Here is a 20,304-nt window from a genome sequence, read left to right on the forward strand (position 1 = left end):
AATGGCAGTAACTAGATGGAATGTATGAGCTCACTAAAGAAATTTGAAAAGGAATTTCAACTCTGCTTATACCTTTTGATAACATAAGTGAACAATCTTGGCTTTTACACTCATAAAATCAGCCATTAAACCAATGAATAACTGACATTTGATTTATTGTAAATTGACTAGCAACACATAGAAAAGATATGCTAACTGGAAGAAAGAAAAGTTCAATAAAGTGATTTATAAATACATGGTGTTGGGCTGGGGTTGTGGCTCAGTGGTAAAGCACTTGCCATGCATGCGTGGGGCACTAGGTTTGATCCTCAGCACCACATAAATAAATTACATAAAGGTATCATGTCCATCTACAACTAAAAATTATAAACAAATAAATAAATACATGGTATTAGTAGTAGTTTTTCAGAAAATAAAGATCATATCTGATATAAATAGCTTGTGCTTTCCCAAGGTTTTCTGAACCACCCCTTCCCATCTGGCAATAGTTTTCTTTCAAAATCCCCTTCTACCACTTGGAGACATTTCATTTTCAGCATCAATGAAAAAGAAATCTACTATGCTCCACTGCACATCACAGTAACCAATGTTAAAAAATTTATCATTAAAAAATTTGGAAACTATATCCATAATTAAATGGTTATGGGAGAACCTCATAATGTTCAAGAGGCTATGACAGTTTAAGCAAAATAAAGGAAAACATTAACTAACTTTTCTAAACCGTCAAAATGGTTTGGATTTGGTCTCAATTTTGGATGAAGATCAGCCAAACCAATTTGACCAATGGAAACCTAAATCAAAATACATAATTGTTAATATTTATATACTTCCAAAACAGCAGCTAAGAAAAAACAGTTACCATTAACAAGCATTTCTGTAGATTAAACAGGCACCTTTAGAGTGGGTTTCAGCTCTGGGAAACAAACCAAAGAACAAACAGAAACATTATAAAGATAATGGAACTCTAAGAGCAAAGATTTCAGGGGATGACAGTCTCTTTATAAATATGCTAAGAGACCATCTGCCTAAAAGATTTAGGTAGCCTCCAGGTGAATCAGCAGCTATCTACCTCTGATAAAATACACTGAAGTGAAATGGACAAACTACAGAATAATGTATATTCCTAAAACAAACTAAAAGATACAGAGAATTGAATGTTTCTATAGTCACTAAAAAAAGTAAATTAATCATTAAAAGACAAACTCCCACTAAGTAAACATAAAGCCCAAATAGTTTAATAGTAGGAAAAAATATAAAGAATAAATCTTCCCACTCAGTTCAATTATGAAGTTAGTAGAATATTAATTTACAAGAGGAAATTATAGATGAGTCTCACATATAATAAATGTAAAATGTCCTAAATCAAATATTGCCATATTGAATATAATTAAAAGGTTTGTTTCAAAACACATGGTTAAATTAACACTGGAGAAATCTACCAACTTAGCATATTAAAGACTGAAGGAGAAAATGATCATCTCAACAATATATGCAGAAAAAGCATTTAATAAGATTGAAAAACAATGCATAATAAAAAAAATCTATTTGTAATCCAGAAATAGAATACCCTTCACCTTATAAAAAGTGTCTGTAATAAGCCTTTGCAAACATCATGCTCAATGGTGAGACACTGAAATCATTCTGTCAGTTCATGAACACAACAGCGTTATCTCCATTCCCAACACATACTGCAAGTTTTGGCCAAGTCTGTATGAACATAGGCGTGCACCACACACACAATATAAACACACTTACAAGGAAGAAATACAATGCCTCTGTTTTATTATCAATATTAATTGTCTTCATAGAAAATGCCAAAGTATCTAAATTTTATAAACTATTAAAGAATTTAGAAAGTTTTTTTTCTATATTAGATCACTAATACAAAAGCCAACTGCATTTGTGCATACCAGAAATAATGCTGGAAAAAGTAGTTTTAAAAAAGATACATTTAGTTAAATAATTCGACTTCTCTCCAAAATGAATCTATAAAATCAATGAAATTACCTTGAAATCCCATCAAATTTTCTCCCAGAAGTTGAAAAGCTGATTTTAAGATATATAAGGAAAAGAAATGTTCAAGAGTAGCCAAGGAACTGCTGTTGAAGTAAAACTGGTGGGTAAGGAGAGGGCTGAGAAAAATTACCTTCAGATATTAAAAATATAAAGTTATATTAATTAAAACTGTAAAATGATAGTGGAATAAAGAGTTCAGAAAGGCACACACACACACACACACACACACACACACACACAAACCTGTTGTACTGCACAGGTGCCATAGCAGATCAGCAGGGAAAGGCTGATTCAATTGAGAAATATGTAAGAATATTGGAAAAGTAAAATTCTACTTCTAAGATCATACACAAAATTCCAGATAAATTAAAAATTTAAGTGTAAAAATAAAAATATTTTAACTTTTAAAAGAAAATATATGGGAATATGCTAATAATCTCAAAATTGGGAAAGATTTCTAAAAAATAACACATTAAAAAAGTACTAATCATAAAGAAAAAATATTAAACATTAAAAATTAATCAGTTTGGTTCACCCAAAAATACTACAAGAAGGCTGAGAAGACAAGACAAAAACCTTAGAGAAAATATTTGTACCACAGAGGGCTAACAAATCATTAACAACCAAAATATTATATAAAGAATTCCCATAAATCAATTAGAAAAAGACAACCCAATAGAAAATGGACAGAGAGAGAAAAGGTATTTTACATTAAATGGAAAGATAAATGGCTCACAGACATATGAAAAGGCACTCAACCTCTTTGGTAGTTAGAGAAATAAAAATTAAAAGGGAATACCTAAGCATTGGCTAGGACATAGAAGAATGGGACTCCTCAGATCCTGCTGCTGGGAGCATAAACCGATTACTACTCTTCTAGAAAATATTTTGGCATTAGTAAAACTGAATATATGCATACTCCAGGGTCCAAAAATCCCATACTTTGGAATATACCCTAAAAATATCTTAGACGTATATACCAGAAAACATATGAGAATATATTCTCTTACTCACTGGAATCAAAAGTAGACATTAATTCTGAAATGTATGATTAAAAATCTTATAACATCCAAAATTAACATTTATGGAGCACATAAATATTCTTTTCCAGGACATCTTAATCATTTACTGCTAAATCCACTAATAAATATCAGCGTTATCCTTTTGTAAACATAGAGACAAAACACATCTGACAGGTCAGTTTTAGATGAAGCATGAATGCCTTTTTGTTCACACTGACAAGTTTATGTCATTTAAACACCAAAGACAATATCAAGTGTTTATCAAAGAAAATCCCTTCTGAAGATTATTTCAATTTAATCCGAATTAAAAGAAAATAAAAACTTTTATCCTTATCCTTGAGTGAAGTAACTTGAGTTTTAATATCTTAATCAGAAAATACACTGAAGGAAACAATAATATTTGAAAGAGCCTGATGTCCTGTGGTCTTCCTTAATAACTACCCATTTTCAAGAGACTATAATCTACTCCACGGAAAGCCTTTTACCAAGGATCTTAATCAGATTCTCAGAAAAGTCACACTTAAAATAAACAATATGCCACTAGATCCAAAACAATGTAGGTATTAGCAGCTATACAAAAGCCTCTATCTGATGAGTCATGTCTAAAATGATGAAAGTGTAAGTCTTTGAAGTGCTTTCTATTCAACCTGGAAAATATATAAAGGTAGGATTTAGCAAGCAGGTTGACAGGGAAACATCCTTGTTTGTCTTTATGCAAACATCAAACTAAGAATGGCAAAAATGAGTCTCTCTTCCTATATATTAATATTAACTTTTTCTCTGTTTTCTCAAGGTATTTTACTTTCAGCTTCCAAGTCCATAAGAAATTTAGAAGATGACATGGTGTTTAATACATTTCGGATGGGAAAAGCCTTTCAGAAGGAAGATACTGCAGAAAGATCAGTTGTTGCCCCTTCTCTGGAACAGTATAAAAATGATGAGAACAGTTTCATGAATGATGAGGAAAACAAAAATTCAAAGGTGAGTAGCTATGTGACTTGTCTTTTATTGTAACAGAAATGTAAATTACTTTTTTAAATCTTCTGAAAAGAAAAATTGACATGTTTATTTAATAAATAGAAATATATGCAAATAGTGACAATATGCATTAGTAGGATAACTGATGACAATTCATGTAAAACAGGTGGCTCTCTCATCCCAGAGAATATCTTTTATACAAAAGTTTTTTTCCCCCCGACTAAACTTGTATCTAAGCTATTTTTAAGGAGTCAAAACTAGTGCAGAACATCTTTAAGTTGATCAATAAGGGCATTAAACAATAGTATCATTGCTCCATTCCAAAGAAGACAGCTAAAACACAAATTTTCTCTTCACAGAACACAGGCTCCAAACATAATTTTGTGAGTCATGGTCTGCCACTGAATCTGGCTATAAAGCCTTATCTTGCATTAAAGGGATCTGTAGCTTTTCCAGTTGAGAATGGAGTTCAGAATATTGAATCAACACAAGAAAAGAGAGAAATTGGGGATGAAGAAAACTCAGCTAAGTTTCCAATAGGAAGGAGAGATTTCGACAGTGAGTAGTCTTTTAAAATTCAGTTCTTACATCTTAATACCATAAAAAGACCTCTGAATTTAACTGAATTTGGATCTCATTATAACAAAATCAAATAAGACTGATGTTCAATTCCAGTTGACATTAAGTGACTGTCAAAAATGTGGGAATAAGAAGCATTTAGGTATGATAATTTTGGTTTACTCAGAATTAGTTATAGTAGATCCATTCTTGTTGTTGTTATTATTATTATTATTATTTCTTAGTTCTGTGTGATGATTGTAGTACTTTGAGTAATTTAAACTATTTTATTCTTCCTTCAGTGCTCAGGTGCATGCTGGGGAGAGTCTACCGGCCTTGTTGGCAAGTCTGATACCTGTTGGTTCACGTCATCTTTGGGGAAGAAAACAAAACCATTTCATTGCCAGTGGGAAGAAAACCTTTAATGTTCTATAACTTGTATATTATTTTAAATGTCTGCTTTAAAAGAAAGTAGTGTTAAGACATACCAATAATCTAAATGATGTGCTTTTTCTGTATATTAAACTTTGTGAAAATTCTGCATAATTATGACTCAGTGTTGTTTTTAAACAATGCTTATCACATGAACCTTACGTTCACTTCAAAGAAAAATTTAAAAGCATCACAACTGACACCTTGAGCTTTTATAAATTAAACATGTGACTTTGGTGTACAGCTTTCCATATGCATAAATCTAAAACACATAAAAGACACAATCATAGTCTAAAAAATTGAGTTAACTTTGTCTGGCCAGTGATGAATTTGGCCTTAGAAGTATACTTTTTGCCTTTTGCTACTTTGGTTACTTCGTTATCCAATTTATTCTGTGAATCCTTTGATGTTTTAGGTTTCTTAACATTTTTATGTTGAGGTGGTTCATTTCTGTTATCACAGAGAATATTTTCGCCATCCAAATCCACCTGTTTCCTTTTTGAGCTTTTATTTCCTGTCTGGCCACTTGATTTTCTTGATACTTTGTCATTTTCACTTCTGTCCAGATGAACATTTCCAGAACTTGTTGCAATTGTTGATTTTCCAACAGATGATTTTATACCCTCTGTTATGCAAGATGAAAAGGGGAAAGAAATCATATAATAATTCATATTATAACTTGTGACAATTTTAAAATAAATTTTAAAAATGGCTAAATAATATTAAAAAATTTATGATTTACAATAAAATAATTCTAACCAATTAAATAATTAACAAATATAACTACATTATAACATTAATTTTCATTCTGCCATACCACTTCTCATCCCTATCAATAAATATTTGTTTCAATATATGACATTTAATATTTAAGTAAATTATATGAATTATTTTTTAATACATTTAGTTAAATCAAACTGTCGTATTCCTTTCCATAAATTTGTACTTAGATTTACTCTCTTAAGTAAACTCAGGCTTTAAAAACATAAGCCTTTACATTTCATAGCTCTGTGCAAAAAAATAATCTGGGTTTATATAAATTAAAACCAATTGGCATACTAGAATCAAATTGTTATTTATTTGTTCAAATAAAGTCAATCACCAGCAAGGTTGTTTTCCATATGAAGAACACATAAAGGTTCTGATGCAGAATTCATGTTATTCCATTTATCCTTGCTTATCATGTAGTCATCTTTATAAGTACAAGCAAACTGCGATCTAATTAATGTTTGAGTCATCTGGTAACAGAAAAAAAGAAAAAAATACACAATTTATACTTTATTTTATGTTTTTATCTAGATAAACACACATTCTATAATGGTTGAGGTATAAAAAAATTTCCCTTAAAAATTCTGTTATTTGGGTCTGGGGTTGTGGCTCAGCAATAGAGCACTCACCTAGCACATGAGTGAGGCACTGGGTTCAATTCTCAGCACCATATAAAAATAAATAAAATAAAGGTATTGTGTCCAACTACAACTATACATGTTTTTTTTTAAATTCTGTTATTCATTGGAAACTTTTGACCTTTTTTGTTTTATAATTTGCAAACTCACTCTTTGCCATGGTTGGCATTTTTTTCTTTCAGCAATATTAGCTTTATGTATATTTCTGATTTTTTTTTAAATACTTGTTAAAAAATCAACTTTAGACTCTTCAGAGGTTTTTGTTACACATTCCTGTGTCTGGGCTGCTGCTTTGGAGAATGAATTTTATTATAAGTGAAAAGAATACTCATATGCATAATCATAGAAAATACAAGTTCTACATTCTAAGAAATAGAGCACAATTCTTTTGGAAAGACACCATATGGAATTCAAAGTAAAGAAATTGAGGAAGGGAGAAATGATAAAACAAAAAAGAGAAATAAGAGAGGTCAAAAGAAGAACAGAAAATAAAAGAGCATGAAAAAAGAAATGGGGAAAGGCATTTTCTTGTTTAAAATTTGTATGTGTAGGAAAACAAGAAAGATGATCTAAATGTATCATTCTAAAAAGATTCAACCAATATTTTAATAGTTAAAAATTCAAAATATTGGGGCTGGGATTGTGGCTCAGCAGTAGAGCGTTCGCCTAGCATGGGCGGGACCCAGATTCGATCCTCAGCACCACATAAAAATAAAGGCATTGTGTTGTGTCCATCTACACCTAAAAAATAAATTTAAAAAAAATTCAAAATATGTTCTTGCATCTATCAGACATAAAATAGGAACTCTTAACTTTCTTCCTAATTTGGAGAAAAATTAGAAAGAGTCAATTAAGAATTAGCTTTGAAAATGAAGAAACTTTAAGAATTAAAATAAAATTTAAGAATTCAAAAGGACATAGCAAAAAAAGTAGTTTCAGAAATGTATTCTGCAAACATAAAACCACTGGGCTGTTTTAAAGATAGGAATTAATTTCAGAACAAAGTAGCCTATATATGTAATACAAATTTCAAAATTTAAGTTTTTCTGTAACCACTCAGTTATAATGGGAAGATTTCTCCAAATAATTAGAAATCATTTCAAATCCTAAAAACACTTCAAACTATAATAAATACAGTATTCTCAATATTATTTATTGATAATAAATGACTATAAATTAGATTTATATATACAGCATATTATATTCAATAATTTATAGTATGTTATAGTATGTTATATATTCAAAGAGATCAGTGTATCATTCTACTCAGATGTTGCAAAGATAATGGCAGTAAAACCACTGACTATGGTTTAAGAAATTAGAACAGTCTTCTGTTCGGCCGTTTCATAAAGGCAAATTTTGTTAGGATAATAAATTTTCTATTTTTCTGTCCAGTAGGTTTGGGAGAACCTCTTTTTCCCAGATCACTAAAAATTATGTTTTATGTGCTTTAATGAGGCATTAGACAACTGTTGTCGTCTTCCACTTACCCACAAAAATTGCACAAAAAAATGTAGAAGATCAAAAAGTTATGTTTTTTAAGAAAGCAAACTAGAGTTGGCTGCTGATAATGAATGGGTCTATGAATACAACTCCTGTTATTCCAACCACAAGATTTCCTATAATACAATAGAAAGTTTTAGGTAGCTCTTTTTGGATATAACCCTATAAATATAGAATTAAAACAAATTATAAAGCTATTAAAATAAGTTTTATGAAAAAACACACTCTATATTATATTATATCATATCATTGCTATGTAACATTATCTGTGAACTTTTATTTCCATCTGCAAGACCAGAACTAATCATGGACATTATCTTTTCACATACTTTTTTCATTTCACCAGTTATTGCTTTATAGAGAATTATAAACTATTCCTTACAAAGAGTTACAAAAAGTATGATAAGACCTTACAGGCAAAGAGGTGCTAAGTGACTGTCTTGGATCACTCTCTCAGTACCTGCTGAGCAAAGGCACCTATAGGTACCTTCTTCCCACTACAAAATCTTCATCAGCAACACCAATAAAACACTCTAAATAAAAATACAATAATTATATTATTTACTACAGACAACTGATATTTTCTCAATCTCATGTTTAGCATAAACAGAAATTTCTTCAGCAAGCTTTGTTACTTTTATTAATTTATTTATTAATATACAATCTAAGTAAAAAATCTTTGTTTTCTGTGTACATACAGTCGAAATTGGTGCTACAACTACCTGGATTTCCTCTCTTCAGTTCCCCTGTAGAGTAATGCTGGAGCCCTTAGTGACCATAGGACAGTTCTAGAAAACCACAGTTATGAGGCAATAGATTCTTAAAGTACAGAACAGGTTCAAATGAGGGGAAAAAAATCACTTTATGAAAAAACAGCAATTATAAAATTTATTATGAAAAACAGCAATTATAAATATATCAAGATATGAGAAGGAAAACAATAATAGCTCTATGGAGGTGTTGGAAAATTGCATCCAAAAGAAATAATTGAGAGTAGTTATACTAAGGGTCTTTCTTCTTTCTTATAAAAAGTTATACATAGAGAGATTTACTTTTCTCTGTCTTGTACAAAATTTTTTAAATCAGTTACTGTTTATTAAGTTCCTTATGTGGTAAGAACACAGTATACAAAAGAGAAATGAGAATGGCTCTTATTAAGTTCCAGCTTTGCAACAGGCACACAGTATACAAAGGAGGTAACTAGGATGTCTTCTATAATTACAAAGACATTCTATTTATAAAATTTGCTGTTGACATACGGCTGGAAGGAATAAAAAACTGGATAACATACTCAAGATTGAAAAGATTCAGAAGTCTAGAAACCATAAGTAGAAAATAATAAGATGAAAATGGGTGGGGATAAACAAAGTCCTACATTTAGTCCAAAAATATCAATTACATATGTACAGGATGAGGAGAACTTGACTTGAAAACTATGTAGGAAAAAGACCTACAGATTTTAAGTGATCATGAACTTGACTGAAGTCAACAATGTGATGTCCAGCTAACAAAGCACCACAGAAAGACAAAAATGATAGTGGTGGGGGGAGCACCTGATTTGTAGTCGAAAGGCCCAGCTTCTAACACTGGCCCTATTACTTATTAGATAGAAATCTTGGATAAGCCATTATACCTCTCACTTTTCCACACAAATAAAATAACACCTCACAGTATTTCCAGAATTATATGAAGTAAAAAACATGGATAGACTATATTAGAGTTATAATGAAGATACTGTATAGTTATTATTGTAGTAACATATATGAAGTAGGCATTCCTACAAAATAAGATTTTTTGAATTACATCTCCCAGATCCAGGCTAATTCTAAAATGAACCTAAGAATGCAGCTAAAAAAAGAACTTATAATCAGTTTTTTCATTTTAATTTTTAAAACAATGCAAGCTACATCGGCTTGTATTTATAACTTAAAAGAGATTGCTTTTTCTTTGTTCATAAAAGTTGGATTTTTCTGCATAAGATTAGTGGCTACATAGAATTAAGATTACTTCCTGTGGCAAATCTTCCAAATCTCTCTGTGTATTTGATTTGGAATCACAAATAAGCAAAACAATTCCCTCTTGAAAGTGCTTTTGAAGTACTAAACAACTAAGAATAATGTCCAGATTCATACATGGCTGTTAAAATCATTTTATGTTCAAGTCACATGAGAAAAACGGATTGAAAGTTTTCCTTTGTAGAGTGATTTCCCCCCTTTGGAAAGATTTCTATCCACAGTAAAATTGCAATGAACTTCAAACTTGCCAAGAATTGAAGTCTTTTTGCCACAAGCTCTTTTTAAATTGAAATTATTAGTAGGTTCCCAGTTTGAGGAAAATAGTACTTCACATAGGAAAGCCTGACTCCAGTTAAATTAAGATGAATGAGTCAAAACACAGAAAAGTCACAGCCATTCTGAATTAGCTGCAGTATTAAGAAAATAGAAGTTCTAACCTCTACCATACCAACACGTAGATTCTCAAGTTTGAAAATGGACATTATTCTCAACATACCTATTAACTGAAATAAATATTCAAATTTATCTTTTGATTCTTACATGATCACATTTTCAAAAGCAGAGATTTGGCAACTTTGATGGCATGTGAATTTGTACATACTTCAAAACATTCATTCTTTATCTGTCAAATTTCATTTACTTTGCTAAATAGCCAAAAAAAACCATCCTGACCTAAATAGTAACATTATATTTTTGTGACCCTTCATTATAATTATGCTGCCTCTATTTACTCTTTGGAGATAGCATAAACCTAAAATCTTGACACCTGAATACAAATCCCTGCTCTCTTACTTACTAGCTACATGGGAAAACAATGCCTTCTAGAGTTGAGCAAGGATCATCAATACAAGATGTCCAAGACACTTAGTAGATACTCAATAAAATCCAACTTCATTCATTTACCAAAACAAATTCAGTTTTAGTCTAATACAAACATTCCTTCTTCATTCTAATAAATGATGCTTCTCATTCCCTTAGAGTCTTTGCTCAATATCATCTTGTCAAGGAGACCTCTATTTATCATCCTACATAAAATCAGAACACATGCAAAGAGCATTTTCTCCTTAGCCCTCTCCCCATCGCACTGATAGCCTTCTAACATACCATAAAATCTACTTGTTTGTTTTGATTATTATCTGCTTTCCTCAGCTAAAATATAAACTCCATAAAGAGTAAAACTTTTAAAGTTTGGCAACTCTTGGCCCCTCTGGTCCTCCTCTCACCACCTTGTGGTGTATCCCACCACAAGGCCTCAGACATGCCCACCAGGAGACCAGACACCCCTCTTAAGTCCTGCACCAGGCTCCTGGAATCCCTGGGCACTGGACGACATTGGCCTCTTCCTCCAGGTTCAAGAGCTGACTGCTATGGCAAGGGTGATGGGGAGTAGGGTACCCACAACAAGTCTTCTGATGCTATGTCCCCTCAAGTATGAAACAAAGCTAGGTGTGAAGAGGGTGTAGCAGTAGGCCTAGGCTAAGGCCTTCTCTTTAGTTCTTTTACCTCAGCTGCACAAATATGTGAAGAAGCTTTGTCCACCATAGCAGGGTGTTTTGTCTGCCCTGTTCACAGTTATGTCATCTCCAGTGTCCAGCATCAAGTCTGCTATACAGGAGGTGCTGAGGGTTGGCTGAATGAATTCATGAATGAAGAAGTAAAACTAAGATCATAACAAGGGTATGCGAGAAGCCATGAGGGAATAGAAAACATGAGTAAGCAAAAGCTCAGAGTTAGAAAGGCATATACAGAATAGACTCTGCTCTCTTCAACAGAGACAGAGGCAGCCACACCACACACACCGTAACTCACATTCATCCTCTGGACCTGTCCCTCCTCCAGGCTTGTGGGGATGTCTACAGCCTCTGGCCTGGAAGTCTGGGGGTTTGGGTCTGTTTTTCAGAGGTTCTCACACCCTGCTCTCTGACCTCCTCCCCTAGTTCATTTTCAAATGTCCTAAAAAAAAGGAGGGCAGCCATGTGCCTGAGGCAGGTCCCACTCCTCAAGCTGAGTCTCCTTTTCTTATTTATATGCAGTGTTAAGAAATGAACCCAGTGTCTCACACATGCCAGGAACATGTGATACTGCTGAGCCCCAGCCCCAGCCCCAGCCCCAGTCTCCTTTTCCAAATAAGACCACACGTGATTTTAGCCCATACCTCCCATAGCTACAAAATCAAGCATGTGTGTCCTGGGTAAAAAGCCTTTCAAGACACCCAAAAAGCTTTGTTGGTAGGTTGGTTCCATTTTTACTTCAGTAGTGTTCCTTTATGTGGGCCAAAGTCAATCATCAGCTCATATCCAACACTAGCAAATAATACCAGGGGAGAAAATAGCCAACATCAATCTGCTCATCTCCCAAAGACTTTATCCTCTCCAGATGTTTAGTTTATTTACACTTCTTTGCTAACATAGCCCTGCTATGTCCTTAAAAATGTGTTTATGTGATTATACTACAAATACTTATAACAATATAATAAAGAATTGACAAAATAATGATAGAAAACAACAAAATTCAATGATGTGTTCCATAGGCATTAAGTACTAACAACTACTAATAACCAACAGAAAGACAATAGTTAGTAATAAATTAATGAATTTGAGGTACATAGATGAAATATATTATAATCAAAAGCTTTGGCTGAGCATTTAATCCCAGAGATTCAGGAGGTTGAAGCAGGAGGATTAAAAGTTTGAGGCCAGCCTTGTCAATTTAGCGAGACCCTATCTCAAAATAAAAAAAATAAAAGAGGGCTGGGAAAGTGGCTTAAAGCTAAAGCATTCCTGGGTTCAATTGTCAGTACCAAAAAAAAAAAAAAAGCTTTGCCAATTGGCCCAAGGAGCAGAAAGGGCATACAAACTATAGTTTTCTTTTTAGTTGTGTCAAGATGAATAATTATTTGATGATTTAAGGATAATTATATATTTTATATAAAAATGTGTTTAAAAAATTAATAATTCTCAGCTTACAACAGTGTCTAATGCATAGTAGATACTCAATAAAAGTATATTATATAATCGAATGAATTAAAACCAAGTTTCTTTAAAAAGAAACAAAGACCAAGAAAATTTTAAATGCTTAAAGAAATACATTATTAACTACTTATAGACAAATGTTTTGTATGAGACAGTTCAGACTAAATAAAAATATAAAGAGCTGCTCTAGTCAAGAACAATATAAAATATCCTTCCCATGCTGATCTACAATTATTTACATTCTGCCATTATATCTTTATTCAAGTACAATTTTAAGTTACATGGTAGTATAGTTGGATCTGGAACATTTTCCAAAGGCCCATGTGTAAAAGTCTTGGTCCTCAGCTTGGCAATACTGGGAGTAGTGACATAAATGGGGCCTAGTGAGCAGTCTTCAGGTCATTGGGGACATGCCCTTGAAGGAGATAGTAGGACCCTAGCCCCTTCTTCTCCCCTCCTCTCTTTTTCCTCCCTGGCCATGGAGTGAATGGTTTTGTTCTGCCACAGGCTCCCTGCCATTGCCACCCAGTACCCCCACTACAGGCCTATAAGCAACAGGGCCAATCAATTATGGACTGGAATCTCTGAAATTTTGAGATAGGTAAGCCTTTTTTCTTTACGTATTGATTATCTAATGTATTTGTAATAGTGATAGAAAGCTAGCACACATAGTCTCTCAAGATTCCATTTAAGGTATTAGAAATGCAAATGAGAAGCCCATGTCTTATTTATTTTCCCATTCATTCAACAGATACTTAGTCAATATTTGCAATAACAACTGCTTATTTCTTTTCTTCTTGTAGGTCTAGGGAACTAAATAGCCAAAACAGATTAGTTAAGATTGTATAAAAGGAAAATTTCTGTATGTCAATCCTCATTACTCATTTTCCAATTCATTCTTACTGGGTCATAGGCAATGTATATTTACAATATGCCCCTCAACTTTAAATATTTATTTATTCTAAAAACAAAACAATATCATTTTCATGACAGTACACTAAATTGTACCTTATTTTTTTTCTCTTGCATTGACTTATAGATGCGTTCTCTTAGGGGTTTCACTGATGAGTTATTCACTTGTGTGGGAGAGCTATGGAAAAAAAAAGACAAAAACTTATTGCTGTGGTTTCAATGTTTATGTCCCTCCAAAATTTATGTTGACACTTAATCCCCAAAACAAGAGAGGTGAGACCTACAAAAGTTGAGTGGTGGGACCTATAGAAGGTGATTAGGTCATGAGGGCTCTGCCTTCACAAAGGAATTTAATGACCTTATCAAAAGGCATAAAAGATCCTGTTTGGCCCCTTGGGCCCCTCCACCTTTTTTGCTACATGAACATGCAGTAAGAAGGTGTCATCTGCAAGGAATAGGCCCTCACCTGTGAATACCAATGAATGTGCTGGCAATTTGAACTTAGATTTCAAGCCTTCAGAATGATGAGAAATAAATATTATTTACAAATGATTCAATGTAAGCTATCTTGTTATATGAATGAAGACTCTCATAAACCAAAGTAATTTACAAGCTAGTTTTCCCTCACTGCTCTACCTAAAAGTGGCTAAAGGATAAAGAACAGCTCAAGCTATATGTTTATAATACTTCGTATAAGTATCCACAACCCTATTTGAGAATCCTAATAATAATTTGCTTAATTAATTCAATAACTAAATATTTCTTGATCTTCTAAATTTATTTCCAAGGCACTATATTATGCCCTTAAAGGGAATAATGCAACCTTTTCAGGGTAAATGTTGATTCTTTCATTGACTCTATATCCAGGTCTAAGGTCTAACTAAGGTCTAACTAAGGGAAATAAGATATCTACATACGTAAAAGTCAAAAGAGTAGGGAAAGGAAAACATAGAATTGGAAGGTTAGAGAAGGCAAAATGGAGGAGATCCTGCAGCCTGCTGTGTCAACCCATATTCCTCAATAAATTAATTCCTTTTTAGCTTAATAGAGCCAAAACTTGAACCTCTTTGACTCAAAGATCATTATTTATATAAGAGTAAAGGGTAGTTTACCCTAAGAAAAAATAGTAATAACTTTACATTGACCTAAATTCATATACTACATTGTGCTTAATTTTATCATTTTGGTGCAGATAATGAAAATTTTTCCCTACTATGGACTGTCTGCACAATGACAACTAAAGTGCTAATGTGGAATTCCCTCATAATTGAAACGTGTTTGGCCACATGATTAAAGTACAGGAAAATCTCTTTTTAAAATGGACCCAGGAATTTGGTTTAAACAAATTCTACAAATAGAAAAATTTCCCCCCAAAATGATGTAATTTAATCCAACAGAAAATTAAAATTATCTATATTTCTACCTAAAAGCATATTTTGTTAAATGGAAAAAAAAGAAAGGATCATTGTCTTTATTCTGCTTTCTGAGATTCCAGCACAGTGTCAGTAAAATATTCTTTAGAGAAATTTCCATTGTTAGGATAACATGTGGGCATTTTTAAGTAGACTGTGGAAGAATTATACTGTGCCAAGACAGAAGAACTGTCAAGGAAAGCTAGTAAGGAAGATGAGATGTAACGAATGAGATAACACACTGAATGAAAACCCATGAAGAAGTCACTCTTTAAAGAGAAGAAAAAAGATACTGAGGCATGGGAGACAGCCCCTGAAGCAATCGTGAATGGAGATAAGCAATTTCAGACCTAAAAACAGATCTCTAAAAAGTACCTCCTATAGAAAACAGAAATGATCAAACAGTAGGATGATTCTATGAAATTTTTCTACAATGTACTAAATTTAAAATTTGAAATGGTTGTTCTAAAAATCATTAAAATTCCTAGAAGCCTATGTTTACTTAATTAAGAATTTACCCACTTATTGAGTAACCAACTTAATTGCTGTTTAAACTAGAGAGTATCTGCTATAGATGGAAATGTATCCCTCCAAAAAAGATACGTTGAAACCTTAATCCCAGATATAACTGATTTGAAAATAGGGCTTTTAGGAAATAATTATAGTTAAATTCGATCATACAGGTAAGGTATGATAGGCAAATTCCTAATCTGTGGCCTTACAAGAAGAGGAAGAGGGCAATGTCTGTACAGGCGCTAAGGAAAGGCAATGTGAGCACACAGCAAGAAGGCAATCATCTGTACCCCGAGAGAAAAGCCTTCACCAGAACCAAGAGCTCTGGCGTCCCATCTCACACTTCCAGCCCAAACAGAAAGCAAGTTTCTGATATTTAAGCCACCCAGTCTATGGCTGTCTAAGTCAAAGAGGACTGAGACACCATCAAGGTCTTATTTAGCATATTTTTCTTTATAAGGTGAGAAAGACCAGAAAATGTCAATTCCAATGTATATATGCCTTTTCTTATTTGCAGGGTGAACAGCAGTCCTTAGAGCTCAGGCCTTGGGCTTTGGAGAAAGAAATCTTTGCTACTTGTTAACTTTGCTTTTTTGGGCTCTCTCTCTCTCTCTCTCCCTCCCTCAAGTGTCTAATTCTTCACTAAGTGGAGATACTACTAAAAGGAGTTGTGAGGGCTGAGATAATTTAAGCAAAAGAATTTAGTCAAGTTCCTAACACACGGTAAAGCAAATGTGTTCTTAAATCAAAAAACGAGAATAAAAAGCAACATTGAAACCGAAAACACCTGCAATACTCTCACAAAATAATATATAACCTCTTTGCATTTAAATGTTCAATCTCCCTTTAACTTTTGTTTTCTTTCTTCATACTTATTGATAGTTTCCAACCTTCCTACTATAAGCATATATTTCTTTTATAATCAACAAGTGTTTTTTCAAAATTTCCAGAATTAATATTTATACACATATGACTTCCATGGTACTTACGTAAAAAGTGTAAGAATAGAAGTTGCATTACAATGAATGGTGCTTTCGTCACCATATAAAAGCTCTGCTTTGTTTCTGGTAGGAGCACGGGCTGCTTCTTCATCCAAGAGAACTAGTAAAGTTTTCACGGTATCTCTGCCACAGTATGATGTGTCATGGTTGATGGCATGAGATTTGGGCTAGAACAAAAAGCAATTTTAAATAAATGTAAAAATCGCTGCTACTAGGTTGAGTCAGCCACACTTTTCCATTTCATCTGCCACTCTTCTTCCTCTGTTGTTGAAGTAACAAAACATAAGCTATGAGAAGTGGCTATAAGACATATTAATGTTTCCCCTCGAAGCCGTATTATTATCAATATTCTCCATTTTTAGATGCACAAAAAATATCACCAAAGGAAAATATTAGGCTCGGATCAAAATAACATTTGAATCAGAAAAACTTAGCCAATCTCTATCTATATAATCTCAGCCCTAGGAGGTGCATCTTCTCTCTTATATCAAAGAGTGAGAAAGTTTTGGAGATTTGAATACTAACCCGCAGAGATGGTTGTTAAGATCTAATCAAATGCAAAAGTGAAAACTAGTTCATTCAATCATCATTATTAGTATATAGTACATTCCAAGTACTATGCCTTAAGCTAAAGCTACAAAGGTGAAAATCACTACCTTCAAAGAACCCACAGCCTTGGGCATATTGATAAGATAAATAAGTAATCAACACATCATATTACAGAATGCTAATTGATATTTCTAACAAGTATATATACAATGGTGCAGAAGCATACAAAACAAAGTGGTCAGTGTACTGTGGAGTCAAGGATGGTGTCAGAGGAAGAGACATACAGCGGTAGGAATGAGCATAGATAGCACTCTTGGAGACTAAGAAGAATGACAAGATGGGGAACAAAAGACTAGGTAGAATGACAAGGCTGGGGAACAAAATACAGGGAGGAAGTAACACAGGATGAGTCTGGAAAAGCTCTGTACACTATGCAAAGAAGTTATAAATCAGTCGGTTACACGGGTAAAATCTCTTGCTTTATCAAGCAAGCAAGTACAATAACATTACTTAGATTTTGAAAAAATTCCAATTGATTCAAATGTATGAATTGCCAAGATCTATAATGTCATGTGTGGCTAATAAAAATTTTTTTTAATTGATGCTGGCAATGTGTAAAATATATTTCAGGATAAGAATATTATCAAATCTGGAGACAGGGTCACAAATTAAAAGGCCATTTTAGGTATGACAGGTCTGAAGGTAGCACTAGAGATAAAATAGATTAAAAAGGGAGAGACAAGCCAGGTGCAGTGTAGTTCCAGCTACTCAGGAGGTTGAGGCAGGAGTGTCACTTGAGTCCAAGAGTTCAAGACAGAACAGGCAATACAATAAGACCCCATCTCCAAAAAAGGAGGGTGGGCTAGAAAAACTTAGTGACTAGATAGAGGAAAAAAAGAGAATATATGATAAAATAATTTTGCAGATAGATATATGTAAACACAAACTGTAGATTTTGATACCAGATTATTAACTGTATATGCTATACAACTCTTGAGAAATTTCTTTACTCCTCTGTTCTTAAACCTGGGTTCAATACCAGATTATTCATTGTATGTACTCCTCTGTTCTTAGACTCACTGGCAAAACAGGGGCCATGATAGTGCCAGACACACAGGGCCGATGAACACTGTGCCAAGATAACAAAGCTGCATTTTCTGGGCCATCTACTGCAGCTATGCCAGTTTCCCCAGCTTTTACCAACTCGGCAGACTCAGGCTACCAGGTGAACTCTAATGTGCAGCTCCATGGGAATTAAAACAAATGGCTTATCACAATCTGGTGCTTAACATATAGTTTCCATTAGTTTAATATTAACTTCCTTGAGTATTATTTGATTGAAATTTTTAAAATATTTGTGATTTGGTAGAAAACATAAAATTAAAAACCAGGCTGTTTATATCTTATTTCTTTTGCCATATGGAAGAGACTGGTGCTCTTAATTACCTGAGATTGTGACAGTTTCTATCACTTACAAGGATAATCTGGTTGTCATCTGAGGCAAACTAGTTGCTGGAAATGTTAAGATATATGAAATAAATGAGGTGGATCCCAGAGTCTCCCCCATGCCATTCCTTCAAAGTAAATTTAAAAAGATGTATTATTATAGAAAAATAGCTACAAATGGCCATCAAGGTCTGTGAATGAATCAGTAAATGATAAAATTAAGCAAGTTTATGTCTATATACTGGTTGTCATAATAACACCTAATGTAAACGGGCTTTTGTTAACTGGATAAACTGCAATAAATGAATTAAAAGGCATACTCCAAAATTCTGTTCTAGAGCTAAAAACATGGTAATCAATTTTTCCTATAATATCATAGGTTAGAAACTATTATATTTGATTACCTACATAAGAAAAATCAAGAAAGAAGTAAATGTTCTGGGAATATACAATTTAAAAATTGCCATGTATGGGGAAAACTGGTAGAAAAGAGGTAGAAATAACTGATTACAGAGATCTATATAAAAAAAGTTAATTGCTGAGGAAAAACCATTTCTAATAGAACTGCTGCTGTCCTGCAGAGGACTCAGTCTTGGAGTCAGAAGCCAGGCTCTTAACTTATATCTGAGTAAATGGAAAAATAATTATTTTATAAGAATAGTTACTGAGAAATACTACAAAGTATTTGTAGTATCCATCAAGAATCAGAAGCTTTTAGTGTCACAAAGGGTACTGGAGATTATCCAATGACTTACTTTAACAATACAATTCTTCCCAAAGATGTTATGATTTATGCAAGTTGAACATAATCCTGTTGAGAAAATTAAATTTTCAATATCATCTTAGAACACAGGAAATGCACTCTTTAGACTTAAGTATCAGTAGTAAACCATTTCTAATAAATATAAGAGATGATGTTTTGTTTAGACACACAATGAAGAATAAAAAGCTCATTACCCGGGCAGGACTGATGTCAGGGGTGCTGACAGCTACAGCCTCTTGTTGAGAATTGATAATGTTTTTAATCCTCAAGTCCAAAGCCTGAGCAGCTTCCTCAACTGCTTTATAAAAAGGATCCCTGCTGTTCTGGCCTTTAGTCAGCTGCACCTTTATCACTGACAGAATCCGACTCCCTGCAATGCTGAAAATAGAAATAAGATCATCTTTAAAATAGTATTGCAAACAGCAATGTGCTTATAAGCTTGAAAATATAATTTTCAGCACTAATCAACACCTTTCAAAGAATTTTGCTTTGATCTTATAAATCAAACAGTAAAGCATTTAAGAAAATGATGAGAACCATTAGAAACAAAATGTTTAAAGTTTTTCTAGAAACAAGTAATTTCAACAAGTGACATTTTCCTTGATTTGAAAGCTGAAGGGAAATACTTTTGTTATACATGAAATGTGATTACAGATCAGACCCACTTATATACACACAATATACTTAAAGTATGTACTTTTAGATATTACTAAAATAACAAAAAATAGCTACCTCTCAATGAACGTCTAGAATGTTACATTACTGTAATTTTAAAACCAGTCCGAAAAGTTGTTAATGTTACCTCT

The 20,304-nt window shown here is 33.1% G+C and overlaps 2 protein-coding genes across 27 annotated transcripts in view; one reads left to right on the plus strand and one right to left on the minus strand.

The window, feature by feature from the left end:
* The first annotated feature begins 3,770 nt into the window (after nucleotides 1-3,770).
* On the plus strand, nucleotides 3,771-4,926 carry Pmch (pro-melanin concentrating hormone). Its single transcript, XM_026398074.2, has 3 exons — nucleotides 3,771-4,019; nucleotides 4,376-4,574; nucleotides 4,877-4,926. The coding sequence occupies exons 1-3, from the start codon at nucleotides 3,771-3,773 to the stop codon at nucleotides 4,924-4,926; spliced, it is 498 nt and encodes a 165-aa protein (XP_026253859.2).
* Nucleotides 4,927-5,290: 364 nt separating this feature from the next.
* The window catches only part of Parpbp (PARP1 binding protein), a 49,961-nt gene continuing 34,947 nt past the window's right edge, over nucleotides 5,291-20,304 (minus strand). For 9 of the 26 annotated variants that reach the window (XM_077798651.1, XM_077798648.1, XM_077798650.1 and 6 more), the window contains 5 exons: nucleotides 19,693-19,876; nucleotides 16,729-16,907; nucleotides 13,911-13,992; nucleotides 6,109-6,244; nucleotides 5,291-5,631 (listed from right to left, as the gene is read on the minus strand). In XM_077798651.1, coding sequence (XP_077654777.1) covers nucleotides 5,291-5,631; nucleotides 6,109-6,244; nucleotides 13,911-13,992; nucleotides 16,729-16,907; nucleotides 19,693-19,876 — 922 coding nt within the window. Of the gene's footprint in view, nucleotides 5,632-6,108; nucleotides 6,245-8,375; nucleotides 8,379-13,910; nucleotides 13,993-16,517; nucleotides 16,527-16,728; nucleotides 16,908-19,692; nucleotides 19,877-20,304 lie in introns of all 26 variants that reach the window. The other 17 variants (XM_077798666.1, XM_077798663.1, XM_077798664.1 and 14 more) reach the window with 6 other exon arrangements.

The sequence above is a fragment of the Urocitellus parryii genome, chromosome 5 (genome assembly GCF_045843805.1).
Source record: "Urocitellus parryii isolate mUroPar1 chromosome 5, mUroPar1.hap1, whole genome shotgun sequence".
Classification (NCBI taxonomy): Eukaryota; Metazoa; Chordata; class Mammalia; order Rodentia; family Sciuridae; genus Urocitellus; species Urocitellus parryii.